Source organism: Musa acuminata, chromosome BXJ2-6 (assembly GCF_036884655.1).
Source record: "Musa acuminata AAA Group cultivar baxijiao chromosome BXJ2-6, Cavendish_Baxijiao_AAA, whole genome shotgun sequence".
Lineage (NCBI taxonomy): Eukaryota > Viridiplantae > Streptophyta > Magnoliopsida > Zingiberales > Musaceae > Musa > Musa acuminata.
Window position 1 is genome coordinate 11,446,117 of NC_088343.1, and position 22,482 is coordinate 11,468,598.

Consider the following 22,482-nt stretch of genomic DNA (forward strand, 5'->3'; position numbering starts at 1 on the left):
TTTGGCGGGAAACGATGAATCGATGCGTAGGAGTATTTAAGTCACTGCGCTTTTAGGAATTGAAATATTAGGAATCTCCAACGCAACTCACTTCATGAGGTTACATTCTATCTTCCTTGTGTCATACTATTTATATTATATAGTTTGTGTATTTTTATTTATTTATTTATTTATAGTATTTGTGTTTATAAATCAATTAGCCAAGTTTGCATGTCAAAATTAAAAGTAAAAAATTGAGGATAACAAAATTAGGATCTATGATTAAAGGTCAGATTAGACGAAGAACTAACTTTTGTGCTGATACAACCTAAAGCTGATCAATTTATGGGTTAGTGGGATAAGTGACTCCAAACAATAAATTTATTTCAAAGAGCTCATACAAGGATAAAAAGTCATTATTATGCCCAATGGCTTTCCAATCTCTCAACCAAATTCAAATAATAGCTGATAAACAATGTCAAAGTCGATAGTCATTTTGTTCCAACTGGGCAATTTCTACAAAATATTTTATATGGTGAGTAAACAAACTTGAAGGTTTGACCGTCGTCTACCTGTCGAACCATATCTGCTAATAACACCACCATCAGACAAGATGTAAGAACGCATTGACTGCGTGGAATGCCATCGCCATAAACGAGAACAAAATCTTCTAATTGTTACGATCGGAAGTACAAGATATATCAATCATACAAGGCACAACTTGCAAATTCCTTTTCGCATTTTATAGGTGCTTAGGGAGCCTTGGCTCTATAACAGACCGGCATCCTTCAGAGCAGACTCGAAATCTTCCTCACTCCTCCAGTTAGGGATCTGCGGCACAGTGGAGTGTAATCACGGTTCTTGGGATATTTCTAGATAAAATGGTGCATATAAAGAAGAAAGAGTACAAAGAGGTTACCTCAGGAATATGATGCTGGAAGTGACGCTCAATTTTCTCCATGACAGATCTGTCCCTATCAGTGCACAAGAAGTTGAAGACGGCACCTATTACCAGACAGGATCAGCAAAATACACAAGGTAAATTATGTGATTTGCCCAGTAAAGGATTGCATTCTATCAAATGAATAGAAATTATCACAAAAAGAAATGCAATATAACTCGGTCATAAAGATGTGGGACATAGGTACATAAATGTAAAATAAAATAAATATCAGATTGCCTAGATTTACTGCCTCCAATAGAAAATGAACAATTTTGTTAAGAATGTAACAATGTTCTAACTTGAGAAAAAACTGCTGTGATATGCCATCCATTGAGGTACCAGATAGCACATAACATGGTATGTGGCTAATATGCAGACACATGTGATTCATAATATAATATTTCGAGAAAAAACCCACAAACAATAATATACTGAAAAGATAAACAGACAAAATATATCCTATGGCTAAATCAAGTATTTATAAAATGATAATTATTCTCATTTAAGAAATTTCTTAAGAGACAAGTTACAAGAAACAGGTAAAAATTTAAACAGAGAGTCATTCTGTCCCAATGAAAAGAAAAGGAATCTACAGGAGGTAAAGGTGTACATGATCAAAATTATATAATCTCTTATCTCGCTTTATCATAATTAAATGATATTGTAGTTGAATAATTGGAAAAACCACATATTCAACCGTATTTTGATTTCCTAACACATTGTATTCTGTAGCCATACTTTCTTGATTATGCAGACCGCAAAAACAGCTATATAACAGCATATTTAGATTGGTTGCATCAACCATGTGCAATGCAGTCATATGACACATGCATATGCAGCGACACAGCATCTTTCAGAACATTGAACGCAGAGGTGGTGAACACAATTAAATAAATCAAACAATGAGGATGTTGAGGAATAATGATCTAATCATGTGTGTAGGTATATAGTCATGCACAGATGAGGAATTTGGCCATCACATTCCACTCTACAGTAACAAATAGTTTATCTGCACCAGCTTATCAATATGGAAGATCCAAACTTCATGCAAACAAAACATACATTTATTTACTTGACATAGGAATATGGAATATTTTTTTCCCACACCATTATCCATTGTATTAAACATGGTTCACCTTCCCAGTCCATACCGGTGTACCGATCGGCTGTCGATATAATACATACAAAACCATACCAACGTACCAACATGTGGTACGGTGAGATGTACCAACAAACCAATATATATCACCCATATCGATCTCCCGTCAGACTAGTACATATTACCCATAGTGGGCGGTACATTACGGTATGATGAACCTTGGTATTAAATATTAATATCAACAAATCCAAGCAAGATGCATGTGGGTATTAGAATATCTAATAAAATGATCATTTGAGAGCACTTGTAAGTCTAAAAATCAACCACTTGCAACAAACAAACTATGAATCAATGAATCCATAGCACATGAAATGAACAAAGAACAAATTCTTGTTCAAAATTTTAATGTTAAATGTGAATTAGAATTAAGATGAACTGATTGAATTACCCTTGCTACCGAAGCGACCAGTTCTACCAACTCTGTGTAGGTATAGTTCACAATCTGGCTCTGACGGATTCTCATGCTTTACCGGAAGATCATAGTTGATAACCAAATTAACCTTCAATAGAACAAAAAAAACATAGGAACTATTAAGTTTAACTACAAAAATTTATCTGTAAATACATTAATTTAATACCTGTCTTTGATCAAATCCTCTAGCAAGGAGATCAGTCGTGATAAGAACTTTGGTTAATCCAGCTTTAAATTCCTTTATAATTAGGTCCCTGTCTTCTTGCTTGAGAGCACCTTGAACTGATGTGCATTCATAACCATCTTCAGTCAATGATTGGTGTAACATGCGAGCACTATTCCTTGTACGGACAAATATAATTGTCTGGCCTACTTTTTGTCCAAATTCAAAAATTTTGTCCTTTATTACTTCCACTTTGGCAAGTTCATCTGGACATTGGACCTTATACTGCTTTACTTTTTCCAATGTGAGTTCCTCCTTCTTCACAAATATTTGATTTCCATCTTTAATTACCCTTGATACAAATGCCTTGACAGCTTCATCGAAGGTAGCAGAAAAAAGAAGCACCTAAGAAAAAAGTCATCAAGAAAAAGAGCAGTAAGTTCAATCACATCTAATTGAATGTGGCATAGCAATATTATAGTACCATAAGATTATTATAAGATCGATTACAACAGATTGTACGACAGAAAAATTGAATATCCTAGTATGATCTCCATACCATTTATTGGCCTACATATGAAAATAGTGCCTAAAGCAAACTAAGTCACAGGTTTCTTCTCTCAGTATGTTTGAGATAGTTCACACACAATGGTAAAAATTACGCGAGTGAATAGAAGGAACTACGAAGAAATCAACAACAAATTCAAATAAAAATGCAACTTTAAATTGAAAAATTGCATTAGCCACAATGTTAAAATAAGAAATTATCATACAACTAAAATTTTACTAAAACAAACACAACTACAAGCAATTTAAATAATAGACCTAATGATTGTACAAAAAGGTAACTCTAATTGATGGAGCCAAGATTCAATAAAAGAACTGTGTTTAGCTAAGCCAAGAATACGTGTTTCGTCATTTCAGTGTGAGTGCTTACATGTATTTATTCCATGTGAATCCAGGCGCCATGGAGCCATGGATAACAACAAAAAACAGAGCTAGAAGTTTATACTGCTTTCTATCAATGATTTTATTGATTGAGCAGATTCCGAACCCAAAACATCTGCATCAATTTTGCTTCACCCAGAAATCATCTGGAGAGTTCAGAAGAATGAAACACTCACTGGAAAGTAAGTGACACCCATACTCATGAGGATTCCCATTATAAGTCAGCCACTATAAATATCTAGATATGGAGTTAAAAAGCATATGAAATATGAGATATGAGTACAGCTTCCATCATGATTCTTATCATGAATTCAAGATTTCTCTTAAAGCATCGATAGACCCACTGTCACAGAAAGAGTTGCAGACAGGAATATCGGTGCTATTCTAGAATCAATTTCCACTACCTCTAGAACCCTTTAGGACAAAAAAGAACAATAATATATATATAAGAACCTACTAAAGAAATGGGGCGATTGATGTTCTAGGAATGAGAGAATGCTTTGTGATACCAGGTTCAACATAAAAAGGTGAGTTTAACTGAATCAGAGACAGTACCATATTGGTGCCAGAAACCAAATCTCATAACCTCTGCATTGCTTCAGTAATTTGTTATTGCCAATTTGAGAAACTGGATTGAAAGGGTCAACTGTGAATTACTCCCCAGTATTTATGTTGTGTCAATTTTTGAATTAAGGGGGTACATAGGTTGTATTTTGAAAATACCATTGTCATTGTATTTATTTCTAAGGTCCCCGGGGTTCTTTATAGGGAAAGAAATATGATAAGCTAGGATTCTCTTCGACTTATCAAGCAATCCTTGTTTGGACAAGAATTTGAGCTGACAGTTGAAGGATAATCAACCTTTAACAACATGATCTTGGAAATGTAAGTACCAGTTACTGTTCCCATGTCACCGAGAAAGGTGCAACCATTCCCTTGATTTGGGAGAAAGTCATTATGTAAGTCCTGTATATTTTCAACTTTTCTGGGACAAGTTCATACATTATCATGCTGCAAACGCATTCTGTTGGACAAGGACCTTGATGATGTTTGTTTCTTGCATATCTAAGTAACCATATATGGATCAGGATATCACCTAACCAAGTGATGGTGGAAAATTCAGAAAGATGAAGGGAGAAAAGAATATTAAAATGGCTGTGACACTTAAATAGTAAACACATTATTCAATTTGGATTTGGTAAGATTACAAGGATCTAAACTACCAGCCTGCATGACTCCAATATGAAGGCATCTTTTTATAGTCGATATGCATCTACAGGCCTTTCAGTATCTACTTGAATTCACGTATTAGTTCTCTGAACTGTTAGCAATCGACAATATAGAAACACCAGCATAACAAAACTCAGGATAAGAACACTAAAAATCTGAACTCGCAATCCTAAACATAAAAAAGGAATTGCATCTTAAAAGGACCAGACCTGACAGCCACCACTGCTTCTTTGAATCTCTTTCATAATCCTTTCAGAATCATCCCTAAAGCCGTCCTGTACCAAAACAAACAAAATAACCAACAAAATTTAAAATCCCAGGAAATAACAAGAATAATAAAAGTAGACTAACAATTTAGAACAAAGTTACTAAAATAAAATAAAATTTCTGAGACACATCAAAAGGTCATCATGAGGACATACAAATGAGATTCATAGGAAACTAATCGAATTTCTCATTAAAATTCATCAATAATTTTCAGGCAATCCCACTTGGGATTAAAGTTGTCGATATGATATTATGATTTAGGATCAGCCCAGAGTGGGTTCAATTTTCTTCTTTTTCTTGTTTTGCAAATATATTAATTAAGGTTGTCCAGTTGGAGAGAAATTACAAAATTGTTCATTAAAAATTTTGATTTCTCTATGACATTGGATTTTTGTTACAACAACTGCAGAGGGTAGAACTCCTAACACCAACAACCTACTTAAGATTAAAAATAAGTTAGGAAAACCTGCCTCAGCCAGCATATGGTCTGCCTCATCAAAAACAAGTATCTTCACGTCCCTTGTGCTCAACTTTCTTGCCGATGTCCACTTCTTGATGGTTCCCGGAGTGCCAATCACCACTTGGTCGGTTACCGGTGGGCGCTTATTTATTGGGATGTAATTAGCAGAATCAGACGGAATAGCGCACATTGAAGTTATGCCAGTATATTTTCCCATCTTCAAAAGGACCGCATGATTCTGTTCCATTCATCCGAATAGTCACAAGTTGATATTCCAAACGTTATAGACATGAACAAGAATGCACTGAGCAGACAAACCTGCTGAGCCAGCTCTCTGGTAGGGCAGATGCAGATGGCCTGTGGAATCTTCTTCCTCGGATCAACTCTGCTCAACATTCCAAGCACAAAACATGTCGTCTTCCCCGAGCCATTGTGAGCTTGAGCTACCAGATCTTTGTATGGAGGCGTAAGAATCATAGGTAGAGTAATAGCCTGTATCTTGCTAGGCCTACTAAAGCCCATCTCGACATATAACCCTTTGATGAGCTCATCAGATAATTTCAAGTCCTCAAACGCCACGGCAGAGTTATACACAGTTTCACCGGATGTAACCTATTCAAGTTATAAATGGTCATGAATCGAGCTTTCCAACATCGGATTAAACCCTAGACAAGAATCCTTACAGCTTTGATATCGGAATCGTCGGGATCATCCAGCAGACGGCCGCCACCGTCGGAATCTTCCGGCGCCCGGTCGCCCCCATCCTTCACGTCGGAGATGGAAAGCGACTCGATCTTCTTCAGCTCGGACGGCTGGGCTTCGTCAGCGGCCTGCGATGGCGGCGCGGCCGCTTCCTGCTCTTCGTCGGACTCTTCGTCGGCCCACGACCGCTTCTCCTCCGCCTTCGCTGGCGGCGCAGCGCTGTCGGCCATGGAAGCAATCGGAGGAGCAGAGATGAGATCTCAGCGAAAAGAGAGACTTGCGAGGCTGTCAAGCATGGAATCGGCCGCCAAACCGTGTCATCACATAGGCCGGGTTCGTTCATTTACCAATCGTGTGCTCAGAGGCCCCACAGTGTGCTCCAATCACAATGCAGGTAATTAGAAATGTGATTTAATGCTTGTATTGTTTCTATTTGTGTCAAATAGAAACGATTCGACCCGAACCGACCTTCTCGTCACCGACCCACACGGAATCATTAGATATGTATTGGATGCCTTATCCGATTTTGTATAATACAAAATAAAGAAAATCATTTATTTGTTGTTTCACTCAATTATTATTGATTACTTGATTGATTGATCTTGCTTGTGAATATATTTTCTTAAATTCTTGATCTTTAATATCATCTTAGTCAATTTTTTTATTATAATCTTATATGAAAAATATTTACCCTGGATGGTAGCGTGGAACCACAATCACTGAAGCTTAATTATAATAAAAAATATATAAATAAATATTTTATCTATACTATTGATAGGTGATACTATCAACTAATCATCATTCAACAGGTAATCATGAAATTCTCGATAAGAGAAAAAGATCTAGGTCATCTTCTATCTGTTTGCTTGGATGAATAATAGTTTAAAACAAATCTAGAGCAGTCAATTTGAGGCTATCCACCCTATCACCCAAGTGAACAAAAAGTCAAGAGGGGACAATTGGGACAGTTAGAGATTATCACCCTTCTGCAATTGACTATAAAAACACATCCTTAACACAATGAATGGAAGGGATATTTTTTTGACACTCATGTCTGCACTCACAAACTTCAAGTTTCTTAGACGTCGAAGGGATTGGGTTAGGAAACATCTCTCTACCTTGGTCTTCATGAAGATGATATCTTAAGAGCTCAATGTTTTCACATCGGAGTCACCTCAAGCGACTCTAAGGCACATGAGTCAAGAAAACTCAACCCATGTAAGGAGAAATATGACAAGGCAGAGGCACAATGCAAAATGTGCCTGATGCATACGGGTCGGGAAAACCCGACTTGCATGACGAGAAATTTGTTACGACATAGGCACAAGACAAAATGTGCTTGAGGCACATAAGCTATAAAAACTCAACCTATATGGAGAGAAATGTGCCATGACAAACGCATAATGTAAAATGCTCGATACGTAAGTCAAAAAGATCCAACCTGAAGAGAACTTTGTCACGATGAAGACATAAAGCAAAATATGTTCAAGGTGCACGAGTCAAAAAAACCTGACCTGAGTGAAGAAAAATTCATTACGATAGAAGCACAAGGAAAAATATGTCTGAGGTGTGTGATGAGAGAAATCTGCCATGGTAAAGGCATAAAAATAAAATGTGCCTAAGACGCATGAGTCGGGAAAACCCGACTCGCGTGGGGAGAATCCCATCACGATAGAGGTACAAGACAAAATATACTTGAGGCATGTGAGTCATGAAAACCCGACTTACATGAGTAGAAATTTAATAGTGGAGACACAATGCAAAATATACATTGTGCTGCAACAATGGAGGCAAAAGTCAAAATGTGTCCGAAGCATATGAATTAAAAAAATCTGACCCTCGTAACGAGAAATCTATCATAATGAAAGCATAAGATAAAATATTTTCAATGTATTTGAGTAAAAAAAACTCGACCGGTATGAGAATAAATCCGTCATAACAGAGGTATAATGCAAAATGTGCTCGATGTGCGTAAGTTGAAAAACACCTGATCCGTGTGGGGAAAAATTTGTCATGATGGAGGCACAAAGAAAAATATACTCGAGACACTTAAGTGAGCAAAGCATGACCCGTGTGAGAAAAAATTCGTCACGATAGAGGCATAGGACAAAATGTGCCCAAGGCATGTAAGTTAAAAAAATTGAACCTGAGAAATTCATAATGACGGAGGCATAAGGCAAAATGTGTGTGAGGCATGGAGGTCGAGAGTACCGATCCCTACCTTCGTCCAAGGTGTGAAGGTCAAGAAGGTTAACCCTCACCTTCATTTAAGACGTGAAGGTCATGAGGAGATGGAAAAATCGAAAAACTTGACCCCCTGACCAATATGCGCCCTTCGACGCCACGAGGGATATTTCGACAATGGATCGCCACCAACAACACTAAGGAGTCGATCCTGAACGTACTTGTGCCGGATGAACTAAAAGCTATACTTCAAACCCCTCTTGCAAGAGCTCCAAAGCATGCATGATGGGGGGAGGGGGAGAGAAATGATGGGGGAGTACATTATTAGTTAATCATCATCCGACACGTTACCACCACGTAGAGTCCTCAGTGGAAGCAAAAGATATAAGTCACATTCTACTTATCTACCTGCATGGACAAGGGTTCAAAAAAGGTCCAAGGTAGAAATTTCGAGGTTGTCCCTCCCTTGTCGCTCACGTGAACAAGAGACTAAGAGAGGATCATTATGGCAGTTAGAGACTGTACCCCCTTTGCGACTTAGTATAAAAATATACCCTTAACAAAATGAATTGGGAGGGGGGGGGAAGACCACTCATGTCTACACTCTCAGACTTCGGGTTATTAACTTAAGCATCGGAGAGATCGAGTCAGAAAATCTTTCCTAATCTTAGTCTTTATGCAAGTAATACCTTGGGAGCTTAATGTTTTCACATTGAAAGTATCTCGAACAACCCTACTTATACATGTTTAGACTATGTTGGACTAACTTAAGTATGAAAAAAATATCTAATTAAACACACCATTCAACCTTAATTTTTAGGTTGATACATCAATGCACATCGAGCTATCTTGTCAATCACATCGAGTCTCTTTTCCATTCTTTTTCCTTTGGGTCAATCTAAATCGATTTAATTATAATATATTTATGTTATATTATAATATTTTTCATAAATATTATAAAAATAATATTATATAAAAATTATATTATATTATAATATTTTCGTACTTTGTTATAGTATTTTCAGTAATATCAAAAATATTATAATACTGAAAAATACTTTATATTATATTACAATAGTTTTCAAAAAATTAACTCTAAAAATTCACTAGTACACATACTATTCAAAGGACATGAAGTTATATACTCTGATAATATTTGCATATATTTATATCCATTCAAAGTTAGCGATTTAAATTTTATTTGTTGTTTTAATTAATAATTATATTTTCTTGCGTGGATTTTCATTATCCGAATAATGTAATTAAATATACAAAAAATGCAATATTGGTACATGAAAGGTATCCACGTTGTCCGGCGTACGTTAGAGCCTTCTGCGCTCATCGTTAGCACCCTAAAATTACTGGAATACCCCACAAGCGGCCTATATAAGCCCCGTCCCCTCGGAATAACCAATTCAAGGCAGCTTCATTCGCTTCTGAGAGCTCCCCTTCTTCGGTATTCTCCCCTCCAATGCCGCAGTCTCCGCCAAGGTTCCGCCCTCGTCCCTCCCACCCTCTTCCTCGGATCAGCTCCTTAGCCTCCCCGCCGCCAAGGACTATGACGACGCCATCCTCTCACAACGTATGCACCACCACCACTGCACTCCTGCTGCTCTTTCTCCTAATCTCTCTCGTTCCCTGCTTTCGTTCCTTCGTCTTTGCTCTTAGTGTCGATTTCGTCAAGGCTTTAGGGTTCGGGAAAGGTATCTGGCTCGGGCTTGGTGTCAGATATGTAGGGTTTGACTTTGCCGTCAGGGAGCTGACTCATGTGGTGTTTTTTGCAGCAGGAGGACGATGAGATATTGAACCCGCGTCTGCAAATGGCTGAGGGACACCAGCAAATGGATCTTGGTTTTCTTCCTCTTTTCTGTTTGAACTTGATTAAGATTTTAGTGGATTGAATCTTTCTGATGGATTAAATGTAGCATTTGGGGTTTGATTCGTCTGATTTATATGTCGCGCAGATGCTCAGAGTGAAACCGATAGTACTGATTATAGTACCAATGATGACGATGATGTTACGGAAACTTCTATTTCCAAGTTTACATGGACGATCAAGAACTTCTCGAGGTTGAAAACCAGGAAGCTCTACTCGGACGTCTTCTTAGCGGGTGGCCACCAATGGTTCGTAGATTTCTCTTTTCAATGCTGATGGCGAATCCGGATTCTTTATCATTAGTAACAACCGTTCTTTTTCGTTCTTTTGTGTGTGGATTAATCGTGACAGGAGACTGCTTCTCTTTCCGAAAGGTAACAATGTTGATTCTTTGTCCATATACATGGATGCTGCTGATTCGGCGAGCTTAGTTTTTGGGTGGACAAGATTTGCGCATTTCGGTCTGACTGTAATCAATCAAATCAAATCCAACCGTTCGATCACAAAAGGTAAATTGGACTATCTAACGATTTTGCTCAATGATGTTTTCCAATTTAATTCAAATTGCCTACTTCGTCCGAGTCACTGGTTAAGGCCACACAGGTGGATTCCTAAAAAGAAAGCCTTCAAATAATTGTTGATTCATTTGTTTGATGATCTGCAATTCCTATCGTTCATCATTACATATTGAACATACTTAGTCATTTCATTTGGGATTGCAGATAAAACTAATAATTCAGGTTATCCTTAAGAAAATTTCAATTTTTTCCTTGTTTTTGCAGATTGCCAGAACATATTCTGTGCACTTAGAAATGATTGGGGTTTTTCACATTTTATGCCACTAAGTGAAGTCCATAACTCGAGCGAAGGATTTCTTGTGAACGACACTCTTATAATCGAAGCCGATGTCACTGTTCTCCGATTCAGTGATTGGTCTTATGAAGAAAGAAAAGAGACAGGTTTGGCTGCTGTCAAGAGTCGAGTAGTTGATTGCTATCAGGACTGGACCGACCGTATTGCTTACTCCATGAAGGTGCTGAATCGCATGATTCCTCCTCTCCTTGACGGTATCTGTCAGTGCTTTGAGCGCTAGTCAAGCAAACCGATGTCAGTGGTTTATTTGCTCTTGGATAGGCATAATAAACAAACTGCTCTCTTTTGTTGCTTGAAACAAATATTATCATTTTCTTGATGCATTATTATTGCTTTAGTTAATTTTCTTTTTATTCCGCTTATCAATTGTTAGTGTTCGACCAAATTATTTAATTGTGGTTCTCGTTATATGACTTTTGGTTCTTAATCAAAATATGAGATTAGGATTTAAAGTTGATATTGTTTTAGTGGTTACTTCCAATCTGTACTGTGGATTTTTATTTTGCTAATAATACAACTGTATATAAAAATTATCGTATATGGAATAGAGAAGCGTATAGAGGTTATATAGCGCGCGGTAGCGCTCTGCGCTCCATAGAATTCCCAGAATACCCCTATTGGCCATCCATTTTCCGTGCCGTCGCTCGCCTCTGACAGTTCCCTTTCTCCGCCCTCCTCTCTCCTCTCCTTTGCCGTGGTCTTCCCCGAGATCGCAGGTCCATCTCCTCCGTTTTCGGTCGCGATTGGGCTCCTCCACTTCCCCACTCTCACGTCTCCACCTACGCTCGCCGTACGCGCCACCACCTCCTCGATATCTTGATATCTAAACCTTCGGAGTTTCTTTGACCTTTGTGCCGGCACCGTCGAAAGTCCCCAGCCAATGGCGGGTTAGCCATGATCTTGGTTTTCTTCCTTGGAGGTTGGTTTGAGATTTTGTTGTATTGAATTTGATTTCTTCTTTTCAATTGGAATTGATCTATAGGTTCCTTACTAATGCTGGAATTGTGTGACTTGATTGATTTATATTATTAGGGTATTGGTCGGTTTTCTTTTCCTTTTTTTGTCTGCATAGTTGTTCAGAGTGAAGCCACCAGTACTGACTGAAGCCATCAGGAGGAGGAACCTTCGTCCTTAGATTTACGTGGGCAATCGAGAATTTCTCCAGGTTGAACACCAAGAAACTCTACTCTGATATCTTTACAGTGGGTGGCTGCCAGTGGTAAGTAGAAATTTTCTTTTTGTACTAGTCGTGAATCTGAATTCATATTCAAAAATCATTTTATTTTTCTTTGGATTAATTGCTGATTCAGCACAACCTACCTTATGGGTGGAGTAGATTTGGATGGATCGATCTGGCTGCGATCAATCAAATCCAAAGCAAGCATTTGATATGAAAAGGTAAATTGGATGACCTGCTGATCTTGTTCAAGGATGTTTTCCAATTCAATTCAATTTGCCTGATAGTTCCACACTGGGAGATTGTACTTACATAATTGATCTTTCATTCAGGTGTTCGCCTAGAAAAATACACCTTGAGGCAACAAAATTCAAATGTTTTTTTATATTTTCTATTAAGTCTTGACATGAAAATTTAGTCAATCACGGGATTCATACAACATGATCCGGATGACAATTTTTGGATCAATTGTCCTGTAAATTTATCGTGACATGGAAATAATATGTCCAAAACTGCCCTGTGACAGGTGAAGTGCACAAAGGCAGCTTCCAAGTGCTAATCGGAAGTCAGCTGTTGATGCTCCACTCCGGTTCTATCGGTTCTCGCCCCTCGTAAATACTGAACCAATCCCGTAGCTGCTTAGTGCTTACAGTCTCATCCTTTACGTCTGATCAGTGCGATTGCACAAATTACATGGATGCTCAGCCCTGCAGGTGTGCCCTCTTTCTCCTCTCTGACAACTTTAGGTTTCCACATATTAGAGGTGTGGGTGGATAGCATAAAAGAAGCCAAGTTAATGCAAAGAGCAGTGATTGGTTGACTGCACCTGCAAGCTGACCTCTGTGATCTTCTGTACCTGCATTCACCTCTCTTCTACAATCGAATTTCTGTGCTAGAAGAACGTGATAATGATTGTATGAAATTGACACAAAGATGGGTTTGTGTTTCTCTTGTTTGTCGATGAACTAGGTATCTATTCATTAGGCTTTCATGATTCTGGGTTTATTCCTTAGTAGAAGTGTAGAACCATTTGACAGATTTTGGAAGCCCGTTATGATGGCAACCTGCGTAGATTCATGCAAATTAAGTTTCATTGCTTAATTTAGTGGGCACGTTATGGATTTACGTTCTAGGCTATATGGATTCCAATAATAATTACCCAGCTCATGGTTAGCTCTTCCTTCTGATGTTACTCTTTGCCTTAGGTGGTGTCCTTGCTGTTGTTATCTGTAAGAATAAATTGACATTCTCACCTTCTTATTGAACTGAAGGTGTATGTAGATATGCCTCAATCATGCCCTTCTAGAAATAAAAAGAAAATTGAAAGGCTTGCTAGACTTTCTATGCTGCTCCTGAATGTGCATGGGAAATTGATATTTGGACTTCTTGCCTCTTCCAGGCTTTGTTTCTGTGGCAGAGTAAGATCTTCAGAAGAAACCAAGAGGAACGTTATGTTCGAAGTGCATGCATATGAGGGCCAGCTCTGACTTCCCCATCCTGCAATGGTTCTCTTCCACCTGCTGACAGAAGTTATTCAGAATCCAGGAATGGTGTGATAACTTAACATGATTGGTCCGAGGGGCTTCTTCCACTTACATTGCAGGTATCGTAGTCACAACTTCCCACAATATCCTCCGTCCACCATTGCTAAGGTTGGTGCACATTATTCATAACCTTTCACCTTATTAGAGTCTTTTTGCATATCTACCCTTTGTATTGCATACCATGTTAAAATTTGATTTTAAATATCTTTGAATCATCTATGCAGGAAAGGACAATCTAGTCCAGATCTAGAAAGAAATATGAGTTGGTTTATTAACTAAATATGTGTTCTACTATTAGTTTAGGATCAAGTTCATGGATTGGTTATCTGATCAAATCGACCGTATAGTTACTGGGCCAATAATCTAATTGAGCCGGATGGTCTCCTGAACACTGTTTAAGTCTAGCGACAATTTGGCAAATCAAGCCAATGGTAAAAGATATTTGATGATTACTTGATATTTATGAAGATGCATGCAAAGACAGAGAGAACAGTACCAACCTTTGAAAATATTATGATCCTCCACACATACCACTTGTGTGAGCCAGGTTGGTGCATTAATGTTCTACGTGTACCTACTGACTTTTCTATTATCATACAAAATGGAGATGTTAGGGTAATTAATGCTCTCCTGTATTAGTGTTACGTAGTTGATTAAACTCATTAGGTACATTTAAATTAAGGAGTATATGTTATTTCATGATTTGTGATTGTTGTGGTTTATACACTGAATTCAAGCAACACCAGAATATCACACCGATAATCTAGAAAGAACTAAACCATGAAAAAAAAAGATTGTCCTAGTAGTGATGGCCTTGAGCAGCCTTAGTTAGAAGTAGCACAATCTCAAGTTAATTTGGATTTGACTTTTTCTAACTGCTCGATTTGGCATTCTTTATAATTTAGATGTACTAGGGATTTTGGAATTATGCTGCGGTAGCCATCTTGTTCTCTATATTTTTCTAATGTAGTGCCTTTTCTTCTAATTGTAGGTTTACGAGTCAAATCATGAAGTTTTCATTATTCTTTGATTTCTTGATTCTTATGCATGGTTGTTTTTGTTGTATCATTACAGAATGTATCTTTCATCCCGATGAAATTTGTAGTTTTTTTTTTTTTTTTGGAAAATGATGTGAAGGTTGTTAGGCTTTGATAAAGGGTAGAGAAGAGAGAGAGAGAACATATAAGAGACACTAAACTAGTTGTTTATCTCTTTTCTTCTTATTTCATGTAAAGAGAGTATCCAGACCCAATTTTAATATGATCCTAAAAAATGTAGTATAGTTTAACCTTCAACAGATTTATCTTCTCCCTCCTGAATTGACTAATTTCACTACAGCTGAAATCAGCACTGATCAAAGAAAGAAAGAAACACATAAAAAGAAAAACCATGGCAGACATTGAAGCCCTCTTAGACCCTCCTGCTCTCCACATGAATTATGGTTTTGAAACAGTGAACTCTTTGTATAAATTGCAGCAATTAGAACGAGTGGATCCGTGGGCCATTGCATTTACCTCATTGTCATACCATATCCAGCCAAAGAATCTCTGGGAGGTCAGTACTATACATGGACTTGCTGGTCAATAATCACATAGCGTGTACATCCAGGGTTTCTGTTCCCGATATATAATATATTGCCTGAGTTTGGACCTCATGTGCCTACACTATTTTAAGGATTAAAATCTAAACCACCTGGAAATTACAATTAATGGAGACATTAAATCAGTGAAGGAGATGTGTTTGTGTGCACGAATGGAAAACCTAAACCCTGGAAATCAGGCCTAGTGAACCATTTTAGAAAGAGCGGCAACTGCTGCTTCTTCTTCTCATCTAATGTACTTTGTAGAGCTTTGTGTACTTGCAGGGCTTTAGGGTTTGTCATGCATTGAGGAAAAGAATAGGAGCTATGTGATCCACACATGGGATGGGACATTTTGGTCTTAAGAGCTTTTTTCTTTTTATTTTTTTTTAAATGTTCCATATATGTGATGCATAATTTTTAAAAACCTCACTTTGCAATTTATTCATAATCGATGGCTGTGTACTTGAATTAGATTCTTTTTTTTTCTAGATGACTCGACAATTAGATTTCGCACATATATAGACAAAAAAAAAGAGAGTAGATACTCGAGTTGGATTTGGAATGAATTTGAATGCTTTAGCATTAGTCGAGTTTGAACTTGAATAGGGTATTTTATGCATCGCAATTCCTATTTTCAGTTCACTACTTATCTGTGTATATATACATACACTGTAAAAGAGCACATTGTAATATGTTTCTACAAACTTTAACTGTAGAACACATTAATTTAGGAGACTATTTCTAAGAGCATTGAATCAAGTTCTCCAAAATAAGATTTGGTTGGTAGTAGTGATGGGAGTCATGATTTGGTGTTTACAGTCTATTTTTTTGAATGATTTCTTTATATATATTGACCCTAAAATCTCACGCATCACGTGGTGGCTAAATATGTTCAGCTTAGTCTGCTGCATCGCTTACCGTCTACTGCGGAGGAGAGGCTACACAGGAAGCCACCGTGAGATGGTACACGAACATCTGGGAGTTGATGCTTGGTTGACTCCTCCTCCTCTGTGCATGGAATGGGGCGCTTATTGTCTCTCAAAACATATGGAGTTCAAAGTGAGAAAGCCGAGACCCTATGTTTTGTTTACTCCCAGTCTGAGCCGTGCACAGGGACAGCAGCAGTCGCCATGGCCGGTGGGATTCGGCCGATACCGTCGCGCTTTGTCCCATTTGCTGGCCATGACCAATTCGTCCACGGTAGTGTGCATCATCCTATAGCTTCTCGGCATCTGCAGTCATATATAATTGTTTTGGGTGGCTCGATCCGAGTTTTTGTCCTTGTGCTCGGAAGGTTTTCGTTGTTGGGTTTCTCGTGGGTTATCACCGTACGCTTCCTCCTGCTACATCCTTATTTTTGCTCCTGCTGGGGCCTCTCTTTCTTGCTATATTTGCTGTTTAACAATCACACGTTGAGGTGTCCAGTAAGAATTCAATTTTAATCACAGATTATTTTTATAGTTAATTATGTTTTAATCCTAGTTCTAAATCACGGGTTGTTATGTGTAGAATTGATACTAAAAAAATAAAAAGATAATTTCGATTCACATGATATTAAATTTATAAAAAAACATTTTTTTAAAAATTTTGTTATCCTTTTTCTTTCGGCTTCGCTATCCTCTCCGATGGCCTATCTAATATGAATGGTGATCCTCATCTCTTATATTATCGAGGTGGTAATTCTTATCTCTTGTATTGTCTCAAGAGGATGGCGTACCTAACGATGATATGGATGGTAATCGTATCTCTTATATTATTGAGGTGATGATCCTCATAGAATCGATGAAGATCAAAAAGGATGTTAATATAATTTTTTTAAATATAAATATCAATATGCTAAACATACCTAACTATGGAAAATAATCTATAATTATCCCTAACTTAAGAGGGGAAGACTACCATAAAATTCAAATTAGTTAAGAACTATTATATTTTTATCTTTGCAAGTGTATTTCTCATCCAATTTCTTCAAGATTTTTTCTAAAAATCATTTAAATCTTAAACTAATTTAAGCATCTCGGATGAATCATATCCCCTCGAAAAGATTAATTTTGAATATTAGATAGAGTAAGCGCAAAAATTGCGGTGAAATATGTACGATTCCAAGACAAAAACCCTGACCAATAAAACAAGAACTCGCTTGTGGCAAAAAGCAAAATTAAAATAACAAGAGAAGGGGAAGAAACGAGAAACACGTTCTCGATTCCGTTTCCCTGCCATTTAAACGGAAGGAGATATTTTTGGGCAAAACTGCAAAAACTAAAAAAGTAAGATAATTACGAAAAGGGATTAAAAAAAAAAAGGGGGCCAACATCTCTCTCTGGCGGCTACAAAATCGGACTATTAATCGGCGACCGCTGGACGGCATCAGACGGCGGCGAGAGGTTCGATCGGGAATAAGTCGGCTATGTCCTGGAAATAGTCGTCTCCCGCTTGCCACGTCGACGAGCCGAAGTCGAGGTCGGAGCCGATGAAGGTCTGGCTCAAATCCCCGGCTATGAAGCCGATCTGAGCGGAGTCGTCGAAAAGGCTTGGCTCAGCCGCGCCGAAGTCGAGGAAATTGTCGTGGAGCATCGCCTCCTCGAAGGGCAAAAAGCCACTGAGCTGCCCCGGTATAATCCCGGCGGTGAGCATACTTCTTCCGCTCTCGTCGGGGCCCGTAACCTCTGGCGGAAACCTCGGCCTCTCTGCGGCCTCCTTGGACGTCGTCAAGGAGGAGGAAAAGCCGTGGAGGACGGAGGTTGGGGAGGAGAGGTTGCGCGACTCCTCGCCGGAGTCGTACCCGCCGGAGATGAAGGTGAGGTTGCTATTGGAGGGGCACCTCTTCGGCGGCGGCTGGGGAGGGGGCTGGGCGGCCGCCATGGGGTGAGAGAAATTGGTGGTGGCGTCGGGACCACGGAGCCGGATGGCGGCGGAGTCGTAGACCTTGGCGGCCTCCTCGGCGGTATCGTACGTGCCGAGCCACACCCTGACTCGCCGCCACGGGTCACGGATCTCCGCCGCGTACTTGCCCCACGGGCGCCGCCGGACGCCGCGGAACCTGCGCTCAGCGTCGCCGCTGCCCGCCTCGGTGGCAGCGAGGGCGGCCGTCTTCCTCTTCCTGGCGGGCTTGCTCTTTCCAGCGGCCTGGGGGCGGGCCTCGAAGCGGATCTCCTGGACGTAGCGGCGGACACGGCGGCGGTCTCCCTCGTCGCCGGAGGAGTCGGTGGCGTCGTGGTCGTCGCAGAAGATTCTAACCGTGCGCGGCCTGGCGGCGTCGCAATGCCGGTGTTTGGGGTGCAGCAACGGTAGGGTCTTCGGGGTCACGTCGACGTGCTCCGTCCGCTTGGTAGGCACCATTAGCAGCGTAACCTCCATGGTTCCTTGATAGCTCTGTTCTATTCTATACTATTCTATCCTATTCGCATCTATTTGCTCTCCCCCTCCCCTGCAATCCACCGAGAAAGCACAGAGACACATCATAAGAACTCAAATCTCCTTTGCTATACCGGCAAAATGAAATACACTCGAAGAACAAAGAAGAAAGGCATAAGAAGTGAGATTTCCAGGGAAGCCTCGGCGTTTAATGGAGGGAGAGGAAGACAAGCATAACCCCACCGAAATGACCCCAAAAAGAGAGAACAAGAGAACAAGAGAGAGAGAGAGAGAGACGAGAGGGAAAAGGAGAAGGGGTTTAGAGGGGGTTTGAAGATTACCTCAAAAAGGCAAGAAGGCCACAGTGCGGTTGCAGGCAGCAAATAGTACGCGATCGTGTCGGATAGGAGAAGTAGAAGCAGCGGGAGCGGCGGCGGCAGCAGCACGGACTTCAAGTCTCGGAGGCCGCTCTGCTCTCCGTATGTCCCAGCATCAAAGCACCCGAGAAGAAGATAACGTGAACGGGGGAGAAGAAAGAGAGGTGGGTTTTTGGGGTTGGTGGTGTTGGCATCGGCTTTGGCGCTATTTGGTAGCAGCTGAAGAGAGAGAGAGAGAGAGAGATCTGCAGTTTGTTTTATAGGATCCCCCAACACCGCATTGCCGTAATACCCGACACCTCCACCACCTCACCACCGTTGCATTCGTACGTGAGAGAGAGTGAGAGAGAGATGGCGTTTGTTTCACCCTCAATTATTTTGCTGACTAATTTCAGTTTCCTCCCTACAAATGCTTAATTAAAATTTTTTCATAAAATATATTTTTTAAATAATCATTCTATTCGGATTGACGATAGTCTTTTTGACGAACACCGCTAACGAGCATCGCATATGAGTTTAATCACACCTGCTATCCGTCTAAGAGGTGGAGACAACTAGAGTTGTCACGATCACTCGTAACACTCTTTAGGTTCGATGAGGGCATAAGGATGATGGTAAACACAACATAAGGAGGAGAATGTGACGATGGGTCGTGCAAAGATAAGAGTAAAATAATCTTTTTACAAGGTCAAAAATGTTTTATGAAAAATTTATAAAATTAGAGTGCTATTTGGAAAATTCTCTAAGTTCAATTTTTTTTTTAGAATTCACATATTTTTCTTTACCAATTTTACCCCTTTATTAAAAAAATATTTAGTTATTTCAAATAATTATAATGATTACTAAGAGAATCTGATAACCCATCTATTTCTCAGAAAAAAAATAACAAATTTATGACCCAAGAAAGTTAATGTTATTCCACTGTAATTAGAATTTTGTGGGCTGTTTTTTTCATTTGAATTTCTTATAATAATAGGTCACGAGTTGAAATTCTATATTTAATCAGCATTCATAGTTATTAAAATATGTGATAATCTAATCATAATATTTTATTTGACAAGTTGGTGTAAACTTAAGACTAAAATTGTTTTATCTCTTAATTAGAATCCAACAAAAAGGAGAAAATTGGATAGTGTCCATAAACAGAGCACTGATTTGATTTGATGGTCAAACAGAACAAAGGCGGTTTGAATTGCGACGCCTTTTTCCATGACATGTGTTCCTATGGATTCGCGTGGAATTGATAAGATGAGATGAGGGGGTCCCACACATGGCAGGTGAGGCCAAATCAGGAGAGACGGCCGAATGGATGGACTCCAGAAACCAAGTGGCTTATGCTGACGTGGTCTCGCGGCATTTGTCTCCTCCTCTGTGTGCGTCTATGTGGCATATCCATTTCTCGGCTCTCGCTGATCCATTTGTTGGCAGGACTAACAGATGGCAGCATCGGCTCCCATACTATGTCATGTATGCACAACGTATGACCAGAAAGATACGACAGAGAGAAACAAAATTCCAAATCTCTACTGAATTATATATTTTTAATAGTGCTAAAATAAATTTTTGATTATCTAAAAAACATATCAAAAATTCGAAATTAACTCGCATACAACGTCCAAACTTACCGCAAGTTCCATATCTTACAATAGTAGGAGGATAAGAGTGTTGTGTACTTCAAGTTGTTGTTTAAGAGAATCTAAAAGAGTGCAATCAAGGTCTTTTTTTATAGTGGACTGAAAATTATTAGGGATAATTATATAAAATCATCAATTGATCGTCGGAAGATTTATTGAATCGTTAAGCACTATGACTTAGGGGGACGTGGATATGTGTTAATGAGGTAAGGGAGTCGTATGATATCTTCGTAAACAAAGAAATGAGAATAATAATGTACTCAAAATATATAATTAGAGTATTTCTTAAAATGTATATTTTTGATTGGTCTCACTTGGGTGAACGATCATAATTGGGAACGTACTAATGGCCAATCACCATACGACACCGTATGAAGATTGACATAGAAAAAAAAATTATCTTAATCACCCTCCGATCGTCAGCCCACCTCCTCTCTTAACCTAACCCTAAATCATATTAGGGGGGTGTGCGGGGGGCTATGAAAAAAGAAGAAAAAACTGTAGTAACGAGGAGAATATTATAGCCACGTGATTCCAAAGACAAGGAGGAGAACAAGACAGAAAAAATAAGAGAAAAAAAGGAAAAAAGATAAGGACAACGTAGTGAGACCGTTCTTAATCATCCAGTAGTGTTTTCATATCAGGTTAGATCAAATTTATAGTAGATTCTTGTTGTGATTACTTGGGGAGAATTTAGATATTGTGCATAGTGACGTAATCCTTGTATCCCAATTATTCTCTTGTGATTGTTGTTAGGGTTTATGGCAAGAGATTGAGATTTGTATATTCATTATTCTCACAGTGAATTATCTATAGTGTGCCCCATGATTTTTACCCTTCACTTTGGAGAGGTTTTTCACGTAAATCTTGGTGTTATATTTGATTGTGATTATATATAATTCCGCTGCATGTTATGGCTTGCTAGTATTTATTCATATACAAAAGTTTATTTCTCTTTATATCCCATCAACTAGTATCATGGACAATAGTCTAAGGAAGGCTGTTTGGGTTTATTTCCCTCTTTGTTGCCCACGTGGACAAACCGCTAAAGGAGGACATTTGTAGATTATCTCTTTCATTGATCAGGTATAAAAACTAACCCTCGACGTCATGTTGAGGGACTCTCTTTTTGAGAAAAACTCATACTCGAGACATCTCAAAGCCACTTCAAACACTCCTATGCCTTCGGGTGTAGACTATATTAGGTTGACTCAAATGTTAATAATATTTTTTTCTAATATTTTTGTGCCAAAAGGAGGGTTTAATGTCACAGAAATATCCGCACATCAATCCTCCCAATGAACACTCCAGCGAGGAGATCATGCCTCCAACTCATAACACTTTTACTCAAGGGCAACAACTGTTATCCTTCCCTCACACGGATACGTCCACTTTGGTATAAACATCAGTGCGATACTGGTATTTGTTCAATGACCCATGCCTTTCGCCCCTAGGGACAATCTCAAGCCACCTACTTCTCTCTATCAAGGTATTTATAAACCTCACCCAATAGGTGTAGACGCTAACAGGCATGATGAAGGTTATTGCCCCACTTTTACCTCTGTCGTGAGTCGAGAAAACTCAACTGTAGAAAAATCTTGGGGGGCATTACATGCGC

General features: G+C 39.0%; 3 protein-coding genes across 3 annotated transcripts; 1 reads left to right on the top strand and 2 right to left on the bottom strand.

The window, feature by feature from the left end:
• Positions 1 to 342: 342 nt before the first annotated feature.
• LOC135614828 (DEAD-box ATP-dependent RNA helicase 38-like) lies at positions 343 to 6,563 on the bottom strand. Its single transcript, XM_065112592.1, has 8 exons — positions 6,245 to 6,563; positions 5,880 to 6,173; positions 5,572 to 5,799; positions 5,044 to 5,109; positions 2,660 to 3,061; positions 2,470 to 2,581; positions 899 to 984; positions 343 to 810 (listed from the first exon to the last, which is right to left on the bottom strand). Exons 1-8 carry the CDS (start codon positions 6,491 to 6,493, stop codon positions 748 to 750), a joined length of 1,500 nt encoding a protein of 499 aa, XP_064968664.1. The 5' UTR covers positions 6,494 to 6,563; the 3' UTR covers positions 343 to 747.
• A 3,601-nt stretch (positions 6,564 to 10,164) lies between these two features.
• LOC103987787 (ubiquitin C-terminal hydrolase 13-like) lies at positions 10,165 to 16,964 on the top strand. The gene is made up of 10 exons (XM_065112593.1): positions 10,165 to 10,298; positions 10,412 to 10,571; positions 10,675 to 10,832; positions 11,106 to 12,115; positions 12,229 to 12,415; positions 12,507 to 12,594; positions 12,900 to 13,086; positions 13,773 to 14,025; positions 14,142 to 14,464; positions 16,396 to 16,964. The coding sequence occupies exons 1-4, from the start codon at positions 10,214 to 10,216 to the stop codon at positions 11,414 to 11,416; spliced, it is 714 nt and encodes a 237-aa protein (XP_064968665.1). The 5' UTR covers positions 10,165 to 10,213; the 3' UTR covers positions 11,417 to 12,115; positions 12,229 to 12,415; positions 12,507 to 12,594; positions 12,900 to 13,086; positions 13,773 to 14,025; positions 14,142 to 14,464; positions 16,396 to 16,964.
• A 693-nt stretch (positions 16,965 to 17,657) lies between these two features.
• On the bottom strand, positions 17,658 to 19,485 carry LOC135614829 (ethylene-responsive transcription factor CRF1-like). The gene is made up of 2 exons (XM_065112594.1): positions 19,195 to 19,485; positions 17,658 to 18,926 (listed from the first exon to the last, which is right to left on the bottom strand). Exon 2 carries the CDS (start codon positions 18,854 to 18,856, stop codon positions 17,867 to 17,869), a length of 990 nt encoding a protein of 329 aa, XP_064968666.1. The 5' UTR covers positions 18,857 to 18,926; positions 19,195 to 19,485; the 3' UTR covers positions 17,658 to 17,866.
• Positions 19,486 to 22,482: the final 2,997 nt, after the last annotated feature.

What these genes read in the sequence shown, in the direction of transcription:
- LOC135614828 (XM_065112592.1), bottom strand. Translation starts at nt 6,493, where the DNA reads ATGGCCGACAGCGCTGCGCCGCCAGCGAAGGCGGAGGAGAAGCGGTCG. An exon ending in CCAGAGAGCTGGCTCAGCAG is followed by an intron (nt 5,800 to 5,879) that starts GTTTGTCTGCTC and finishes TGAATGGAACAG; the next exon opens with AATCATGCGGTCCTTTTGAA. An exon ending in GAGGATTTGATCAAAGACAG is followed by an intron (nt 2,582 to 2,659) that starts GTATTAAATTAA and finishes GTTCTATTGAAG; the next exon opens with GTTAATTTGGTTATCAACTA.
- LOC103987787 (XM_065112593.1), top strand. Translation starts at nt 10,214, where the DNA reads ATGTGGTGTTTTTTGCAGCAGGAGGACGATGAGATATTGAACCCGCGT. An exon ending in ACACCAGCAAATGGATCTTG is followed by an intron (nt 10,299 to 10,411) that starts GTTTTCTTCCTC and finishes TATGTCGCGCAG; the next exon opens with ATGCTCAGAGTGAAACCGAT. An exon ending in TTAGCGGGTGGCCACCAATG is followed by an intron (nt 10,572 to 10,674) that starts GTTCGTAGATTT and finishes TAATCGTGACAG; the next exon opens with GAGACTGCTTCTCTTTCCGA.
- LOC135614829 (XM_065112594.1), bottom strand. Translation starts at nt 18,856, where the DNA reads ATGGAGGTTACGCTGCTAATGGTGCCTACCAAGCGGACGGAGCACGTC.